This window comes from Haemaphysalis longicornis, unplaced genomic scaffold, assembly GCF_048455015.1.
Source record: "Haemaphysalis longicornis isolate Haplotype H1 unplaced genomic scaffold, Haemaphysalis longicornis Haplotype H1 scaffold_3, whole genome shotgun sequence".
Lineage (NCBI taxonomy): Eukaryota > Metazoa > Arthropoda > Arachnida > Ixodida > Ixodidae > Haemaphysalis > Haemaphysalis longicornis.
In genome coordinates this window covers 106721136-106741244 of record NW_027526335.1, presented here as the reverse complement: position 1 = coordinate 106741244, position 20109 = coordinate 106721136, and the positions used below count along the sequence as shown (strand labels likewise).

General features: G+C 46.6%; 1 protein-coding gene across 1 annotated transcript in view; it reads right to left on the bottom strand.

The window, feature by feature from the left end:
• The window catches only part of LOC144174986 (solute carrier family 45 member 3-like), a 149918-nt gene extending 131365 nt beyond the window's left edge, over positions 1-18553 (bottom strand). Inside the window, exon 1 of the mRNA XM_077703991.1 lies at positions 18362-18553. Coding sequence (XP_077560117.1) covers positions 18362-18387 — 26 coding nt within the window. The 5' untranslated portion in view covers positions 18388-18553. The remainder of the gene's footprint in view (positions 1-18361) is intronic.
• Between the last annotated feature and the right edge of the window lie 1556 nt (positions 18554-20109).

Genomic DNA, 20109 nt, shown 5'->3' with positions numbered 1-20109 from the left:
TCCTCTTTATTCTGTTGAGTGTTTATTTAGTGTTTTTAACATTTGTGTTCTAGTGATGCTTGCTATCTCCGCATTCTTTCGCAAATGAGTGCTTAACAAATGGCGCAGGATGGGCGACAAATGGACAGATAAATCACTCAAGCATTCAATCTTTCAGTCAATCTTTCAAACAGACAATGTTACAGACAATAAATCTCTGTCCGGCATTTGTCGGTGATTCAGGCAAATGCGCATGATACTTTCTTGTGCAACGACTGCTCTTTTTTGCGTTGGCGACTTCTGGCGTTGGCGGCTTCTGCCACAAGGTGTTTATTCGACAATAGCAATCTAAATACACTAAAGAACACAACTAAGGGATATTGCGCGCGGGGTTAGGGTTGATGGCATATTGGTATTTATTGTAATAAAAAACGTAGAATATATATGCTTGAGCTAGAGTTATCAATTAACAAGCAAAAATAAAACAAGTGCCTGAAAACAATGAAAACGCGGGAAAGAGGCGTCAGCATGTATATGCAGGCTCTTGCACGTAACGCACAGCTGCGACAATGTTGAACGAAACAGATACTTTGAACGGCTGAACGGCTGAAACTGTCCCCCTTCAACCGTGTTGCGCCGTTGAGCCGTAAGGCACTTTTCGCCGTAGTGAGACTCTCCGCCGTGTTGTGACGTTCAGCCGTAACGCATTTTCGCCGTAGTGAGACTCTCCGCCGTGTTGCGACGTTGAGCCGTAATGCACTCTTCGTCGTGACGCGACTGTCCGCCGTAGTCGGACGATGCCGTGCAATAGATGCTATATATTCATGTTCGTTTTTTCAATAAAGCTAGTTGTGAGTCTGCGCCCGTCCTGTCCCTTCCTTATTGTCTTGTCTCTGACGCTCAGCTTTTGCACCCTTAAAAAAATCGAAATAATTAGTTTTAGTTACTGTACGGATTACTGTTCTTATTGTTATTGTGTACTTTTCATCTTTGTTTACGCTGATGCAAAGCCATTTATGTTTGCCATTTTTTAGTTTTTATTGTGTTATATTTGCAGTTTTTGTGACGCCAATGTAACCACCTTGCTGAACGCAAATACCCTCTACGGAGGGCCGCTAGGGCTCTTGCGAAACAATAAGAGTTAGTTACTGCACGGAAAGTAAAAAAAAAAAATCAGCATCGTGACCAAGAGAGGGCCGAAATGGCCGACAGAGAGAGAAAGAGAGAGAACAATCTGTAATGAGACTGGCGATGTAAGCCACGCTAAGCAGCATGGCTTGCTACGCCAGAGGAATGCGGTGACATTGATGATTATAATGATGAAGAGGAACACATAATTTTAACTATTTACAAAGTATGATCAAGCGTTGTGTCTTTTAGGTAGGCCAATAAAGCTATTGTAGCACACGAAGCCCGTTTGGAAGAATTCAGGGACCTAATACGTCCCTCAGTTCTAATTCTACGCAGAGCGGCCGGCCCAAAGACAATACGAGAGACATACTTTGCGTACAGAAACGCGCACAGTCACAGATTAGGTGTTGCAGATCTTCCGGCACATCACACTGTGGGTGCAGTGGCAAAGAGGATTGGTTGAATTTGCAACAATATTATGGCGTGTAGGTGACATTCAACCACTTACGGTGGAGTACTGCTTTTCCATGCTTGGATATCCCAGGTGGCATGCTAGAATTACAATGCGGGTCGATAGAGTAGAGGGGCACGTAATGATGGAATGCGTTTGCCCAAATCGATCGCTGCATGGTCCATGCCACACTGGATTCAAGTGAAGCTTCTTTCCGAGAAAATGGTACCCGTAATTCTGGTCCACGTAGGTTATGCGCTATGGATGTTGAAGCGTTCACCTCCACATTTCTATTTATTCCGGAAAAGGCAGGGAGCCACTAGAGTGTTATTTGATGGTGCGCCTGCAAAGATTGAAGATGCAAGGCATGTACATCAAGCACAAGCTGATTTTTTGGAAAGACGCCAAGCATTGCAGTGCATCCCGAGAGTCAGTGAAGATGGTTCACAGTATGGTTGAGATCAAATAACAAAAATTTGCCAAAGGTGCTCTGATGAACGACAGATATACCGGGGAAGTGATGTAAACAACGCCAAGTAATTGACATATATACTTTTTTGCCCAGATGTACAGAACGGAAGCTCTGTACGTCTGTACGTCTTTCTACAGCGTCCAGTCATTCGGAAAAAAAGACATCCCCCTCGCGAGGGGCACGATCAAATGCACAGCATTTCCGAGGGGGTGCGCCGGCAAGTCGTATCTCTCGATCGCGGGACCCGTGTCGCCATCTTTTGGAGGCGCGGGACAACTTGTGGCGCTTTCGAAACAAACGAGAAATGAGTGAAGGATATAAGGCGCTTTCGGTGCATCGAAATCTGTGTGGGTTTCGTGGCTCGGTCGGTAGTGCGCCGGGCACCTTGCGCTCCGCCCGCGGCGTCATGGGTTCGAAACCGGGCGCCGGAAACTGTTATTTCTTCCTGGCTGCGGACTACGACAAGGCGCGCCTGCGGACTACGACAAGACGCGCATGCGGACTACGACAAGGCACGCCAACGCCGCGTGACATTGTGAGTTACTAAAATGCTATGCATTTAAAATTTGGTTGCTGGCGGCTTCCTGCAGCCTTCTGGAGGAGGCGTAGCTGGAGTGAAAGTCGGGGCTGCTCAACAAGGTCTCCCACTGCTGTGCACTTTTTATGTCTATGGGAGGTACATGTTTGTTGTTGTGTGGTTTCCTCGCACATTTTCACTTATTGTGCGCGCGGCCTGTGCGCTGGGCGCAGTGGTCGAAATTATCTGAGATGAATACTGGATGGAAGTGGCTGTGGGGCTCCGGTTTCGGGTAACTGTTGATCTGGAGCTGTTTCTATGCCTTGGCCTGTCCAGCATGAAGCGTGTGGCGCGGCGCTGGGAGCACTTGCTAAGTTTGTTACGGGTTATGATCTCTGGGTACGAGTTGAGGGTGTCTTCATTATTTAAGTGCTCTGTTAAGAGTATAATGCTGCTCGGGTGACGATATCCCAAACAGCTGTGTTCGCAACACGTCGACACGTCACCCTTTGTGCGCGGGAGTCCAGAGTGTAGTTGAGTTACCCTGTAGCTAGGCACTCGATGCTGCAGTGTATCCTTGCGGCTACTTGCAACAATTGTATTTTGCTTTAGCGGCGTCTGGCGGCTTTGGAGTTGCCCATTATGTACTTGGCTTCAGTTGCAGTGATCGCTAGAGCAATTGCCACCTGTTCTGCAGATGTAGTATTTGCTTTGAGAGTTGCCGCTAAGGGCAGGGTTTGTTCTGTGTGATCACCTACCACCACGGCCACGGCACTGTAGTTAAAATAGTTTGCTGCATCACTGCATTGACGTAGGGATACTGCTTCCGGGCTGCTGCCGTATTGTTTTGTGAAGGCCCCTGTTCTGGCAATCCATATGGCTTTGTTGATTGTCGGGTCGATATTTAAATGTAGCAGATCATTGCGTTGTTGCTTTCCAAGGAAGACAGGCATGTTCACCGCTTCTGCTTGTGTCGATCCGCAAAGCATGCAGAGTTTTTTTAGGATGTAACATCCCGTTTGGGTTTTGTGGAGTCGTTTCAATTGTGCTGTATGTGCTGTGCCTCTTAGGGTTGGTCTATATAGTACTATAGCTTCAATTGAGTAGTTTGCTACTGGATCATACTAATAAAACGTCCGGGTTTCTACATACATCGTCTTGGCGATGTTTGAACATTATTGGCCGTATTCTGAGCCTGTCCTACTCTCCACGTATTTCGTCGAGTCGGCTAAGTGGAGGATACCACAACATTTTTGCATGCAAAAATAGCTTACAAGGATCTCCTTGACTGGAGGCTCCAGTGGATGAAGAATTCAGAATACCGTAGGAATCATCCATGTCAAGATTGATGCTTGGGCAGGTTGTTTTTCTTTATTTTATTGAATTCACGGCAAAAAAAAGCAGGGACGGGAGAGAGAGCGAGACACACAGGCGCTGACATTCAACTGGCGTTATTGATATGACATCTGGCATGTGAATAAAGCAGATATCAAGACAACAAGGAGACGCAAACATAACACGCGAAAACAAAACAACAAATCTATCACAACACTGCCCCCTTATGCTCACAAAATTTCCACATAGGTTATTTCGTCGGTCAATAGCACGACAAAACAAAAGGTTACACCCGCTCTTTTAACTCAATAAAAAAATGGGATGCTCAAATTAGTTATGTTACATCAACCGCTTTGAAACGATTATTCTTTCTGGGACAATGCCGATGGCTAGCGCCTGCTGGCACTTATTTGTTAGCCAAAAACACGTACGCGATATATATTCTTGAATACGTGAGCATTGTTTGGTTCCCGCACACACAAAAAAGACATTGCGAACCTAAAAGTCTTTCGAAGAAAAGCCGGGTCATTCATTTTTAACAAGTGTAAACAAATGGACCCGCCAACAAAAATGCTTAAAAAAGCATATATGCTAACGCAGCGAAAACGAACAAGCATAGCACGTCTACGATTTATGTAACAGTTACTCCATAATCACATCAACATCGACGCATCAAAATACGTCACAGTCAAACAATCAAGATCTACACGTAAACTTCACCCCGAAACTCTACAAGGCTACTCTCTCCGAACGGACTCTTTCAAACATTCATTCTCTGCATGAATAATGAAGGAGTAGAACAGCCTAGCTGTCATTAGAACAAACAGTGATTCTTCGAATAAATTTTTATCTCTCGTTAAATGACACTTGCGTTCGGAAACCTAACAAATCTTTACTGAAGTCATTTTCGCCAAAATCCACTGTGTTTTAAATTGTTTTATTGGTTGACACCTATTCCACTATGCGGGAAAATATATGTGGACCAGACTGGCCGTTCTGTCAATGACCGTTTGAGGGAACACCAGCTATTATTGAAAAACAAAACAGGGTCTCATCTTCCACACCATTGTTTTGCCTGTGGAGACAAGGCATGTCAGCCGCTGTGGAACGAAGCGAAAGTGCTGAGCAGAAGCGGCGAGCGAGTCGGCCGTGAGTTGATTGAAGCCGTTTTTATCCGCAAAAACCATGAAAATTTTGTGAGCGAACCTTGTGTTATGTTGTACGGAAGTGAGTTTGAATTTTTGAACAGGATGGATCATTGATAAAAAAAAAAAAAAGGAAAGGGGGAAAACTGGCTGCATTGTGCGCATGTGCCATAGATGGTATATATTCCTGTTCGTTTTTTCAATAGAGCTAGTTGTGAGTCTGCGCCCCTCCTGTACCTATCTTATTGTCTTGCCTCTCACGCGCAATTTTTTCACCCTTAGAAATGCAATACCAACTAGCCCAACAACACGAAGTACTAAAAATTATTCCGAGTTTACTAACTCCACTGCATGAAAAGAAGAGTCGAGAGAACGTCCCAGTTCAACTCCTACTTAAATTGAATTGTATCAACTTAAATTTAGCCAATTAAATTAATATAAATGTTGAATCCCTGCATGGCGTATATGAAAATGGCGAACTTCGCATTCGTAAAAGCCGATACTGGCCATATCACATCCTTGATATTATGTATTGTAGACGCAGGCTGCGTGGAGTGATTTTGGGTCTTAATGATAGAAGCACGAGGTTTGATATGGAAGCAAATGTAAAATTTGAGAAGAAGAGAAAGATAGATTGGTCACCCAATAGTACACTGCGGGAGCAATCAACACGGTGTTGAAGACAGGAGGACAAGGGAGGAGCCAAGCAAACAAAAAGTGCAATCGAGTCATACCTTAGAGCCAACAGCATCAGGATGGAGGGTGCGTTAGTTGCAATATGACTCGTCCAAATTAAGGGTCCAATTTGAGAAGCAAGGTTAGTTTGTATGTCTAAGAAATAAGGATTTGGAAACGAGGCGTATGTAATTCTTGCAAGTCATTTGTTGTGTATCGTTCTGGTACGGTAACTTCCATAAGAATCCGGAGTTCAGAAGGTTCAGTTCAGATGTTCAGAAGCGATAAAGATGCCCTGGAACACAGCATATAATAGTGCATGTTCTGACAAGGACATCACTTTTCACATCTGAATAGTTTCGCTACAGCGAAATAAACTCGTTATGGTTAGTTCAGCGACCGGTCTCGTCTGGCCTTCTTCGCCCCGTCGTAGCGCTGTTTTTTTTTAATTTATTCATACCCTCCTCCCCTCACATACACGATGTCCTCCCTTACTGTAGCCTACAGCCCAGTAAATACCCACCTCCTCATTATACTCTCTCCAGATCCGACACAGTTACACTCCGTAATCTACAAATACGTTTAGCCCAATGCGAAGCCACATGCCAACAACATGGGCCCACTCAACCACATCATAGTAGTATACCCCCCACCACTACTCTCCAACACAATCACACAGCAGTGACGGGAATGGCTGACCAGCTCCTACCCCTCTACCTACCGCATGTCGGAAGAGAGGGAAACCCGAGCAGGCCAACTCCAACGCATGCCAGACCAACGACGGCTATTGCCGGACTAGCACCCCAACTTTTCGCATGCTATTGAGTATAAAATCCAATCAATCAATCAATCAATCAATCAATCAATCAATCAATCAATCAATCAATCAATCAATCAATCAATCAATCAATCAATCAATCAATCAATCAATCAATGAATCAATCGGTCGTTGTGTTCTCAGGAATGGCCATGGCAAGATTTTTAAAGACTTGGCAACATTTGGTAACATTTTGGTGACATTTTGTAACAGAAAAGTAACATTTTTGGAAAAACATTTCTCAAGCACTCCTAGTACCGTTTTGACCACACAGTAAACACTGAACGAGCTCGTTGACGTTCTTCCCAAAGAGGATAATGTAACCTCCGCTGAAGCAGCTAAAGTAAGCCATCGCCGACTCCGACATGCTTTCAGTTGTAAGCGCGCTCCACGAATTTCCCCATCAATCGCACAGATAATCAAGAAGCTCTGCTATAGACTTTTCCACCAACGATCCGTCCCCGAACACATCCGCAGCGAGCTTATGTCAGGCATCGTAGCCCACCGGCTGCTTCACATCTACATGAAATTAATTCGCGAACATTTGTGGTATCGTTGGGAACCGACCCTTTCCGGAAATACGACGACTTGCAACCATGGCCTACGGGCTAGGTAGCTAAAGGTACACGCCGTTTGTCGCTGCGGTTGACGTAAATGTCTAAAGGACGTCCATCCTTCTCGCTTGCAGCTACGTTCTCTCTCCTACGCCTGGCGTTAAGCTTTACGCAAATACATAAATCTGCCTGTAACATGCACTCCCCGTCCCACGTAATTTATCTCTCACAACGTCAGCACGTGCCCCCGTAAAGCCCACCGGCCGGTTTGCACCGCTTATTCTGGCGTCGAACACACTGACTGGTCCTGGCGCAAGGCCAGTTAGTGGTTGGTTAGTTGGTTCACCACTGGGTGAAAAGAAACAGTGGAAAAACTTGAGCAGCGGAAAGAAACACAACAGCCAAGTCAACTACCACATTTATTTCATCAACGACGATATACTCTTGACAACAACGATTGAAAGAGGGGGGGGGGCGCATTTTCGCGCATTTGGTTAGTAACCAACGATCACACAGCTTTTTACAGCCACACTTTCCACCCCTCCATTCATCTGGAAGAGCTGGTACACTTCCCCACCAAACGTTCGCCTCATCCTCTGACTTGTCCTTACCGCGGTACTTCGAGCATCTGTTTAGTATCCTGCTTGCTCCCCCGAATCCGAGGACCCTGATTTCGAAAGAGCAGGTGCGGATTGCCTCAAACAAAGGGCATATGTGTATTAGTTTTGTTCGACGTTGCTCTTTGGGGCTGTTCCTCGACCCTTGCTCTTTATCAGTTAAGTAGTTGCAATATCTTCACTTGTTTGACGGAAGTTGTCTCATACTGACGACATTGTTGTAGAGGTGCAATATGGAACACATGAAAGAAATACGATGGACAAACGCTAGACAGTAACTTCACTGGTCCCGTGCATTTATTTCCGGTGTCCTCTATTTTAGCCCTAATACACTTCCCGTGGTATCAAGTGATCAACTATCCCAATTTTCTGTCTTAAATTTGTCATCTCATGCTCATGTACAGGCCTTATACGGTACCGGTGGGCAGTGACAAAACCTGTTGTAAGACTGCTAGCAGACATGGTGATGCGGTCAAGTTCGCTCATAATGTTTGATCGGTTTTTCTTTATATTCACAATTACTGGTGGCTATTCTTCTTTCCCGAACTGACGTCTTGGGTTCAGGCGTGTGAAATGGTGCACCGACGTTTTCAAGTGCTGTGTAGTATAGCTCCGTAGTTCCAACCTTCTGGCTTATTTATACATGAAGCAGAGAACCTTAAAGGGGCCGTGCAGATAAGATACAGGTTTGTTTAATTCGCAGGATTTCATGTTTTTAGTGCTCCCAGCGCTTGCCCAGCAGCAAGTGATGCCGTATTTACTGAGAAATTAATTTATGTTAAAATTTTGATTCTCCCGCGAAATCGTGTGCTTTCGTGACGTATGTGACGTAAGCCACAACAGCGCGTATTCAAACGAACTTCCACGACGTCTTTCGGCTCTGCAGCGTTGCTTGCCGTCAAAGCTCCCAGATGGCGCTAGCATACTCTGCTACGCACCGTTGTCCCCCGTTGTTTTGTTTTGGACCGTGTTTAACCTGGCTTGTTGCTGTTACGGTAGAAACTAATCGTTTTGTCAAACATGGGGTATGCTTGACAAACAGGGTCACGTAAGGGAACGTCGTTTACGCCAATCAGCCAGTGTCGTATAAGACAACTCCAAAGCGTCGGATTGCTGTGCAGCTAAAACAAGCATAGTGCGCCCAGTACCAACAACAGCGCGCACCGGTACTTCTATGTTTACGTGTACTTTCGTAACTTTCATTGTTTACCGCACCATTCTTACTGCAGTAAAATGGATGTGCATTACATTTAGGCGCAAGTAGCTCTTTCGGCAAGCTTACAAACCCTGCCTAATTAGCGTTTCCTTTTGCTGGCCTCAGACAATCTCAGAACTGGCGCGTGTGACATCATAGGTTCTTTTTGCGGGAAATTAGCTAGAGGGTCGCATGTCCATTCCCTTTTTTCCTCGTTATACGGCTTATTTTAGCGAAGTGTTCGTTAAAAGTGGTGTTAGTATGATTCTAACGAGGCAATCTGTCGAATGAACCAATGGGGCCATCCCCATTAAAGAAGTCTGAAGTCGACGCGTGGGCGCTGTATTTCAGCATCATTAACGGGGTAATTTAACCCGACTTCAGGTCCTGCCCCCATAAGTTCGCGAACTACTCAAGAACAAGAAAAGGCAACTTTTCGGCTTGAGGCGTCAAGGAATAAAGCTGAAACTGCTCGAGAAGCAAAACACTTGTTTTACAAGCGCGAGACAAGCACACATTTAAAACAGGCTGGCGCTGTTACCGCGAAAACCTTGTACACACGTGAATTCTTGTATTACGTCAGTCACACAGGCTTCTCGCCTGGCGTTAACGATCTCAGCAGTTGGCAGCCCCTTTCCTTCGAGGGAATGGAAACGTATGAGCCACCTGGTGCGTGACAAGTGTATGTTTCAACTGATGCCCGCTGCAGCATTTTCCGTGCTTTGTTAGATGCGTTTTCTTGTGTGTTTTTCTCAATAGACGCCATTAGGTAAACGAACACAGAAAACACTTACGCGTCGAAAAATTTATTATGCGAGGCAGAAACACCTGCGGTTTTTTATCCTATAGTCTCACAGCTCTTCGTTCGTAACAAATGCGTTTCGATATTTTAATGCTTAGTACTGTTTTCCTAGCAAGACATTTGGTTAATATTGAGAACGACTTTTAATTCACCCGCCGCGGTGGCTCAGTGGCTAAGGCGTTGCGCTGCTGAGCACAAGGTCGCGGGTTCGATTCCCGGCCGCGGCGGCCGCTTTTCTGATGGAGGCGAAAAGCAAAAACGCCCGTGTGTACGAGATTTCGGCGCACGTTAAAGATCCTCAGGTGGTCAAAATTAATCCGGAGCCCTCCACTACGGCGCGCCTCATCGCCTGCGCTGCGTCGGCGCGTTAAACCCTTCAATCAATCAATCAATCAATCAATCAATCAATCAATCAATCAATCAATCAATCAATCAATCAATCAACTTTTAATTCCCACTTTTCGTGCTGGAGTCCCTTTTCCTGGTGGAAAAAATGGTCGTGTATCGGCTTGCGTCCGTGCAAATGTCATAAAAAAATAGCAGTGGCTTAGCTCGGCTATGCCAGGATTTACGTAGCGTGAGCTAAGATTCAGCTGGTTATTATTACATTTCCTGGTTGTGTAGGATTAGCTGATTATCATCCTTACTCCTTCTAAAGCGATTTTCAATCCAAACCAATCCAATCCAATCGAATTTAATCCAATGCAATTCAATCCAATCCAGCCCAGTCCAGTCTAATCGCGGCGGCGGCGGCTCCCACGCGCCAGCTGTGCGCCGTGAGACGTCACTGCCCCGCGCGCATGCGCAGCACCGCTCTCCAGGAGTCACGCGAAACTGCTCAACCTCGGCCAGGGTAGCTCACGCTACAAAACGAGCGTGCGGCTTACCCTGAGTCGTGGTACGCTTTTCTCACTACCCACCCCCCTCCCCGGCCTCACGCTGTCCCCTCCCATCTCCCTCCTCCCATAATTAATCATATTTTTCTCAATTCTGTTAAATTCTGTTAAATTCTGTTAAACGCCGCCTGTTGCGACGTTTTTGTATTGGTCCTAAAACACCTTGGGAAGACATTGAATTTCCTCATTGCGGAGGTCCAAAACATGCCGCATGTGACAAGAAAAAAGCAAGCTTGGTCCGCTAACGTGCAAAGGTGTAACCGCGGTGTTTCCCCGAAGGGTGGTGTCCTCACCTCGCCAGGTCCCAAACTTGACCGTAACAGTGCGGCCTATCCTCTAATGACCCTAGTGTTGGGTTATGCCAGGGCTCTGCCGAACAAATTGCTACAAGGACGGGGCGATGGAGTCTTGCGACTGTCTATAGGCGCGTCGCTTACACGCTCTCATTTTCCTGGAAGCACGGCGCTCCGCATCGTACCGGCCATTTCGACTGGCTTTGGCGCGTAGGTGTTGTTTTGCTCGACCTCTTTGTCCTTCTCGGGACTCCGGGGCAATTACGCGTGATCAGTGTACGATGCTTTATTCCCTGACGTTTCTTCGCACACTTCGTTCGCGTGTTGCCTTCGCTCTTCATTTGTGCAAACAGTGCGAGATTTACATTATTGATGACCCCCGCACTGCCATATTTACCGGTTACTAAGGCCCTGAATAGTCATCAAGACGTCAGCGTATGGATAAAATCCTTGCACGTTGACAAGAACAAGCAATGTGTTTTCGACATGGCCGTCTCATGCAGTATGCCTTAAAATTACCTATTCACACATTATGACCTTGCGAGCATGGGGCGTTCTATCTGCAAGTGTGGGGAGATCATATCTAAAACATGCGACGCTTAACGAATAAGACGCGTGGCGCAAATAGACATTGATTATGAGGCCCAGTCGCCAAACTGTTTCTATTTTTCCTTCTGTTCATCACTGTGAACTTTGACACCCGTAATTCACGAATAGTTACTTCGCTCTAAGACCCCGTAATCGATGGCAAAATTAGTTGATCCCTGGAGTGCACGTTCTGGGTACTCCCCGTTACAAGGTCACTAAGAATTTGTTTTACGGAACAAGCAGATTAGGGGGCTTTCTAAAGCACGCACTTTTCGGGACTCCAAGCTCCGAATCCCATTCCAGCAACATTGGAGAAATCTAAAATGGCGGCAGGAGTCTGGTCAGGGCATGGAGGAAATAAAAGGTTAGGGGAGGCCCTGACGTCACGTTTGTGAAGCCAGCATGACATGAGCCCATTGAGCCCCGCACTTGTTCCTTCTATCCTCTACTGTTTCCGGTTTGATTTGACTAACATGGCGTCGCCCTGCCCTCCCGCTTCGCAGCGAAAACAGCTTCGTCGCTAATTCCTCGGTGCGATGTCATGTTCTAAGCTGTTGATTTCGCCTTCAATTTGCCCATTCTAACCCTCACCCAAAGTTTCAATCGAAAAACAGCCTTCGGTTTTGAGATAGAAGGTCGATTTTTCAGCTCTTAAGCCTGGCAAAGTAGCGTTTGTCGTCGTCATAGCAACAGGCTCGCGGGATCACGAGTGGCTACCGCAGTGTGTGTTCGTAGATGGCGCTAGGAATCCAGGCACCCTACGCGCGGCGAGCGTCGCGCACGAGTTGCAAACTACGTGCGCGTGGACTACGTACGCTTTCCACGTTTGCGTACATGAAATCTGTACACTCGTGAAACTAAAACTGTCTAATCTCACTTCACGTGAATAAGTGGCTGCAATGGTTTGCAAGATGCCTCACTGTTGCGTGCCGGGTTGCCGGTCGCACTCGAGGTTCACAGGTAAGTATATTCGCCCATGCGCTACTTGTCGAGCAAAACGGAAACACTATACGTGCCTGCCTCACTTTGTTTTGTGTTCGTTGAGAATAGATTCCAAACTGAAGCAAATCGCCGCAGAAAGTGGGTCGACGCTGCCAAAGCTGCCAACGCACACCTTTTCACCGGCAGACCGATAAGGATGGAAAACCACTGCGCGAATCGACCAGAAATCGCCATAAGATGACAGCAACTGTGCTCACCGACCACGCCAATTATTAACCATCGGATGTTGTTTTCGAAGGAACATTATAATACAAAGGAAATGGCAGTAGAAGAAACGCTGGTAAATCAGCTGTAGTGCACAGATTGCAGACGACGACGACGCCCCAGCGGCTGCCTCGCAGTGTTGCCAACGTAGCGAGGAAGCCACAGTCAAAGAGCCGTAAAAAATTGTCCGTGGAATTTTGCCAGGTTCAGCCACCGCAGCCGTAAGGAACTTGGCAACACTGTCTATGGGCTAAAAAAAATGACGTCACTTCCTCCACACTTTTTGCAATGCATTGGGATGCTAGGGGCCTCTCCTGAGTATTCTCTCCTCCATGCATCACGGTCGCCGCTTTTCCTGTCCAACGAGCTGAAGTTTCTTCGTTGCATTGTCGAAACACAATGTTTCACCCAGGCATAGATTGCCTTCTCATCTCGACCTGTTTTAAAAACCACCCTAATGAGCATGCTGAAATCAATGCTGCGTTCGGGCGTACAGTTCGGTGTAGTGGGGCCGTAATATGACGTTTTGGTCAACATAAAACGCATTTAAGTGAGCCTTATATGATGTCTGGGCAGGGTTACTGTGCACAATTGGTGGTGGCGGTAAAACATTTATTTCTAGTGAGAGGTGGTTCGCGCTCAAAAGCGGGAAAAGCCCTGTGTCGCTGGTTTAAAACATCTTCCAGCAACGCAGATTTACCACTGAGGGTAAGTTGATGTAGCGCCTTCAGAATCACTTACGTTGTGTAGAAAAGGGATACGATAGAGCTTATACAGTTACGCGCCGAAGGAATGCGAAGCGATGAGAGCACGAACTGCACGAAACAATATTATGTAGGCGGAAGGAAATAATGACAGAAAAAAAATTTTGGTAAGCAGTATAAACGGTCTTTTTCGCCGAAGGAAAAACGAAACCACTGATCATTTTTACCAGATATCGTCAAGCGCACAAACTTGAAAAAGTTTCTGAACGAAGGTTCATTTTACATGCAGCAAAGAATGAAGACAGCGAGCATCCTGGAAATTCTACCCGGTGATATACAGGAACGCGCAGGGAAAGCTTTGCAAAAGTTTTTTTTTACTTGACACCAGATGACATTACAGGTGCTCCAGCAACCAATTGATTTTACGGTCAATCTCCCCGTGATTATGTGTCGTCTAGGGGCCTGCACCAGTTAGCTTTTCTGTGTCGCCCGCCACACCTTTCTGGTGGAAAGAGATATGAGGAGAGAAATACGCGAACAGTCAGAGCTTCAAGGAAATGTCTTGCAACTGTCACCATTAGTGGTCGACCGGATTTGGCCGATTTCCGGGATATTGGCTCCGCTGGAAAGTTTCTGACTTCTCTCTTTGAGTCCCTCATAGTAATTTTTACGTCCATGTTAGCCATTGGAAGCTCAATATCTGCCTCTTTCCCCACCTCCGGGTATGTTTTCACGATTGTGCTCCAGGTTAGCGCGTTTTCTTGCTGGTCCACCACTGCTACGGCCGCCGCCGGACGGTCGCGAGATTCCGCAGCACCCACGTGCAATAGATTCCCGCCTAGCTGCCGGTGAATATCGGAAACTGTGGTGGTTCATCTGCCTCGATGATGTTGCGGGTGCGTATTTCGGGGTATGGTAGAACCATGCATGTACGAACGAGTGCAGTCATTCAGAGAGCATTTGCTGCCGTGTTGGGAGGCGAGGAAGATGTACAGGGATTTTAGGATTGCGATGCAAGTCTCGCTGCACAGAAATTTTTGCAGGTGTGCCGTTCTTTGAGCTTCTACTGTTTTTTCTAGGGTGTTATGCGTCCCCACTGCTTAAAATCGCTCCGTGGGCGCCTTGACGTGTATTCCTACGCCGTGTTCTAAGCTTTTGCGGATGAGTCACTGAATTTTTTTCCGTTCCTGTGTTTGTGAAGTTCGGGAAGGAAGTCAGGTAAATGGTGCTACTTAGAAAGAAAGTATGAATCCAGCGTAGTAGATTTGCCTCCTAAAGGCAGTGCTGTTTAGATAGCTACGGGAGCAATAGATGGCGATTTGCTCCGCACTGAATTACAAGGCCGATATAATGGCATTTTTAGCTCTATATGCGCTGACGCAAAGGCATAGAACGCGGACGCACGGCACGTGTGCGGTAAAGTTGCCATGTATGTGAACTTGAATGTTGTGGGTGTGTTTCTCTGTGCTCCCAATTTTTGGGGGGTTGGTAGAAAAAGGAGCTGGGATTTTAGAGGGTAGCAGGGAAGGCCTTTCGAAGGACGTATTCATCAGCCGCATTAACAGGTTGTTGCCGCTTGTCTTGCAGGTGCCCGTCGCTGCCTCCAGTAGGCCAGATGGTTATATTACTTGTCTAGAAGCTGTGTTGGAATGCCGCGATCATCTTCAGGAGCGGATGAAGTTTGATTATTGCAATGTTAAAAATGTAGGGTGAAAGTACGAATTCCTGCAGAGTGCCCCGACTCCCGTTACGTATGAGCTCCAATCGCAATCGCAATCGCAATCTTAATCGCAATCTGCACGTCCGGTGTGATGATTCAGAACTCCTCAATGATACATACGCGTGGTGCCAGACTCCGTGTTTTAGCCAGATTTCATAGAATGGAGTTGTCAAACGCCTTAGTGAAGTCCATGGAGTTCAAGCCTAGCTCTTATCCTGGGGTCCCCACCTGGCAGGTTGTCCAGAATGTGGTGCTCAGTCGCAGCATAGCTTCTACATAGCATCGAACGGTGCTCCAGAACCCAATCAACGTGTGGGGAAACCACTGGTTTGTCTCCATGTGCTCATACAGCCGACGTAGCAGCACGTGTTAAAGCTTGCCCGAGAAGATGAAATTGCACGTAAGTACTCCCGCTTGAGGTCTATCTCCGTATTGGCTACTCAGCAGCCTAGTTGTTCCTCCGTCAGGGCCAGGGCCCCGATAAAGTCACTGTCTGTCGTCGCCCCCCCTGATTTTTTTTACCTCGGTTCTTGCCTTTCTTTACACTCGTTGAGTAAAGCTGCGCCAATCCTCGCCAATCAGTCCTCCATCTCATGGACTTCACAACCTCTCATAAATCTTGTAATACATATGAGGCGTTTTTTTTTAAATGAGCGAAATCTATAAAACGCAACTAAGTCAGATAAAAATGCATTGACACGAAAAACTCGGCAACCTTCCCATAAAAAACAGGTGGCAAGAACATAGGTGTGAAATAACACCCTGCAAATGTGTGCGCAGATCGTAGTTCGTATCGAAAATTAGCCCGATCCTGCTGCTTCCCGGATCAAAATGAGCCAAATCCATTTGCCCAATGGGAGCTTGGTTTTGGCTTGAGTGTTCAGACTGTTTGGTGGTTGTTTTCAAAAGATTTTTTTTTTTTTGCTTTTCGGAGCTGGCGTATCAGGAATTCAGACGGCAATTAGCAGATCGCCGAAAGATCTTTTCCCAGACGTCAACGACTAAGCGAACGGAAGAAGTGAATGAAATGAAGCAGAGATGGAAAGCAATCATTTCATTACGTTTCACCCGTCCCTACGGAGGAACTCTAGTTATATTTAGTTTTTAAATACCATATTTACCCTTTTAGTTCTTAACTAAATAGCCGCCGCTTACAAACAAGCCCTGGCAGATCTCTCCCTCCCCCCCTCCCCACCCCCACCCACTCAGGAGGTACGAACCCACTTTATTAAGGTGAAGAAGATATGAGCAGCCTCGCTGTGAAGCATTCTGGAAATTAATTACTAGGCAATGAAGAGCTTGCTTACTTCGTGAGGGTCGTCAGGCGTATAGGGAAGAATGCGAAAAGACCTGCTAATGATGCAAAGAGGACGCACCGGCTTTTCATGTATAGTTCTACCGTTTTGAAGCCCTGTTGCATCGCACCACTTTTGAAAGTCAATTTAAATCACGTTTTCAAAAAGAATTCGGCATCAGCTTGAGTATTGCGATTCAATACGAGCCAAATCGGAACTTATCATCCGAATATTGCTCGATTTCACCCCGTAATTTGTAATTACTTGTGGCCATAAACTTCTCCTAGCTGACATGTAAAAGATACAATTTAATAACCTTGGCAGCGTTGCATTTACCTTCGGTAACAAACTTACGCTCTGTTCTCAAATTCGCTCTAGCTGGATTTGTCTCGTTCCGAAAAAAAAAAAAAGACAACCAAAGAAATTGGCCGTGTATCTGCTCCTTTCGTTGCAAATGTCGTCAAAAGACGATAGCCTTTGTAGACATTTGCCAAGGAAATGCCCTCTTTGCTTTTTCGCTCACCTTTCGTGCTGTTTCTCTTCCGTCGCGCTCACCAGACTAAAGGTTTGCTCAAGGCGATTTGAATTTACCGCGTTACACTGCTACAGGCGGGGTTCCTCGATGCCAGCGCTGCAGTACGGCGGAGACGCGCGTGAATTGAGGCGGCCGACTTCAAGGTTTTTAGAACCGCGTTGCCGTGCTCCACGTGCGTTCCAAGCAGAACGCGAAACCTAGCTAGTGGAACCTTTCTTTGCTGTTGCCACGTGATTTCTCATATGCCGCCAGGAGGTGGCGCGGGCAACAGGAGGCGGCGGTTTTCTGCAGTAGATGTAGATTATCATTTGCTATCGAAAAACCAAGCATCCAAGAATTTTTTAATAAAGAAACACTGTAAATATCCCTTGAGTACTAATTTCCTGTCTTATATTTGCGTAATCTCTTGTGCTTGTTCAACAAAGTTGACAAGTATGAACATATAAACCGGGCTTAGACGCGTTTATATTTGGCTGTGAGTATATAAGACTGTTGCGCAGTAAGCATTTTACTTTGGTCGGGTGGCTGAATCGAGTTACAGACAGACAGACATAGACAGACCAAAATTTCTGGGTTTAAGTAGCCCAAAAAAGACTATCGTCTTTAAAACGCCTGATATGTGTTCACTGTTTTTCTTACATAAAAGCCGGCGAACTGCGGTTTAGCGGTGGTGACTGCCGCTTGGCGCTCAATAATTGCTAAGCACGCTTTATTATTTAATCTCCGCTACAAATGTCCATCCGCGCATGCGCAGAAGTGGGCATAGTTGATTACTGTGGGTAGAATTTCGCGGCTAAAAGAAACACCATACAATGCCCCTTTCAAACGCTATCATAAAATATGAACCTCCCGTGGGCGAGCACCGTAATTTCAGCGAGTGCACAGAGCAGTTCAAATTTCAACCTCCCCATTATCATATATGACAGCGGCCATAGTGTGCAGGCGGTAGTTATCGCCGAGGAAAGCAGCAATTCGACTAAAGCCCCACTGCCCAATTTAAATGGTGTCACTGTGCTCCGGGACCCCATCGGAAACTGGAGGGCCTAAAAGCTTAACTTTGTCTTCTCTTTCTTTGACAAAAGTTTGGCATAGACAAGAGTAAGTGCAAACCTGGGAACGAAGCGACGAAACGTTGCATAAGTAATGGATTGCACTCGATTGCGATGTACGAATGATGTCTGAGTGCTCCATCGAGCGTGAAATCTTCCGTGACGCATATTTGCCAGGGTTACAAAATAACTGGCTGGTCATCCCGCAGAAAAGAAAATGTTTGACGAAGCCCTACTAGTACGCACAACTGCGACCAAACACAAGGGCATGGCGCCTAGACTGAAACGCTGCCTGGTTTCACGTAAACAAACAGGAATGCACAGACGTTGTTAAATGGGACCACCACATTAATGGGCGGACAGGAAAAAAGAAAAAGTCACTCACCCTCCATTGGCGTGGTTAACTGCCATGGTAACCTTTACTACAACTGACAGCTTCCACCACTACTAGTACGCGTTTCACCGGAGCATATACGACGCACGTAGCCTAAAAAGCAAGATGCGGCGACGACGCTGTCAGTGGCGCAGTCGAGCAGCAGGTAAACGCTTCGTTGGCGCGATCATCATCTCACCATGCCGTAATCTCTTCGCCTACGCTGAAATGGGCCCCGCTCTCTCGCGCCGACTTTTCCTGGGCTGACGAGCGCTTTGCAGTCATGTTTCTTCCTGATTGCCTTTCTTTCTCTTCTGCGACCTGGTGTGTGACGCGAGGCACTACATTTGGCTCCTTGAACGCCCCCAAAACAGCAAAATCTTTACACACTCCGCCGGAGTTATTTTTTAGAATTGTGTTAGGGTTTGGTCAACGGTTTCGACAGGCGTGTTTCGATCTGGACCCTCCAGGAAGACTGCAAGTTGGCGCATGTGACGGGGCGTAATTAAAGAGCTCACAGAAGCGGTCATGTTAACCGTGTAGAGGGCGTGCGTATGCCTCCTTGATTCTGAGAATGAAATCGTTCCCCGTCACCTTCATTATTCTTGAAGGAAAGACCCAAGTGCTGACGGCGCTCTGGACTGCCTCCCGCAGTCTGTTTTTTTTTTTTTTTACTTCTTCCAACGAATACCCGAACAACGGCAAAGAAGCTTCTTCTGTTCTCGCTCCCTGATCGCTTATGCGTGTCGACACCACTGCTAGTTTCAACATCTTTCTTTGCATGCGACGATGCCGGACCGACCGACCAGTTCGCTCGTGTTCAGTTCCATCTCTTTTCCCTGTTAGATTCCGAGGCAACCAACCGTGCGGTGGGAGAGGAGGCGGTTAAGTGAGTCTCGCGGCTAAATCGAAAGGAGGGTTTTTCTAACCAGGAAATTAGGCGACGAAGAGCGATCATACGCTCAATTTGACACCGCACGAGTCCCATTGATATTGCGTCATCAAGCAGCGCTTGTCAGTGGCCGCCTTTAACGACCAGCGTGTATTTTGAGCCCGAAAAAAAAAAAAAAACCTCAACACTATTCAAGAACAACAAAAAAAAGCCCGTGGACTCATGTTTCCCCTTCGCATGAAGCCTTGCTTTTTATTTCGTCCTACCAAGCTCTAAGAGCTGGGTCGCATGCAGCCGGCTCAATCGGGGATGCATGTGAATACTTGAAGTAGATAGGAAGCTAGCCATCCGGATGAATCTTCTTTCTTTGCTCGCTTGCTCACACCAGCGCATACATTACCCGACGCGTAGTGAAATGGCATCGCGACCTTGTACCTTCTGAAAGCTGTAGTTGCCGTGTGGCACAAGTACAGATACGCATTTCTTTCTACCCAATCCTACAATGTTGGGACACACTCACAGCTATCTGCCGGTGTCGTTGTACCTATGCTTTTGCCGTATACGTGATTGTCAGATGCTGTGACGGTTGTAGCGCTGTTTTAGGGTTAAGCAGGGCACGTCCGGAAAAAAGCAATTTCGGTCTACTTTGATTTTTAAAATGCGCGTATTGAGTGTAAATACATTGCGATAATCATGTGATATACCACTTATATTCTAAGCTTCCAGAAGCATGATATTTGGGGAAAGGCCAACGTTGCGTGCTGTCTGAAGTTGATCAGAGCAGCAGCTATAGCGAATGAGGTCGAAGACGTTCAATGCGTCAAAACTGCTGCTTAGTGATGGAGACGTTGCCCAGCTCAATAGCACG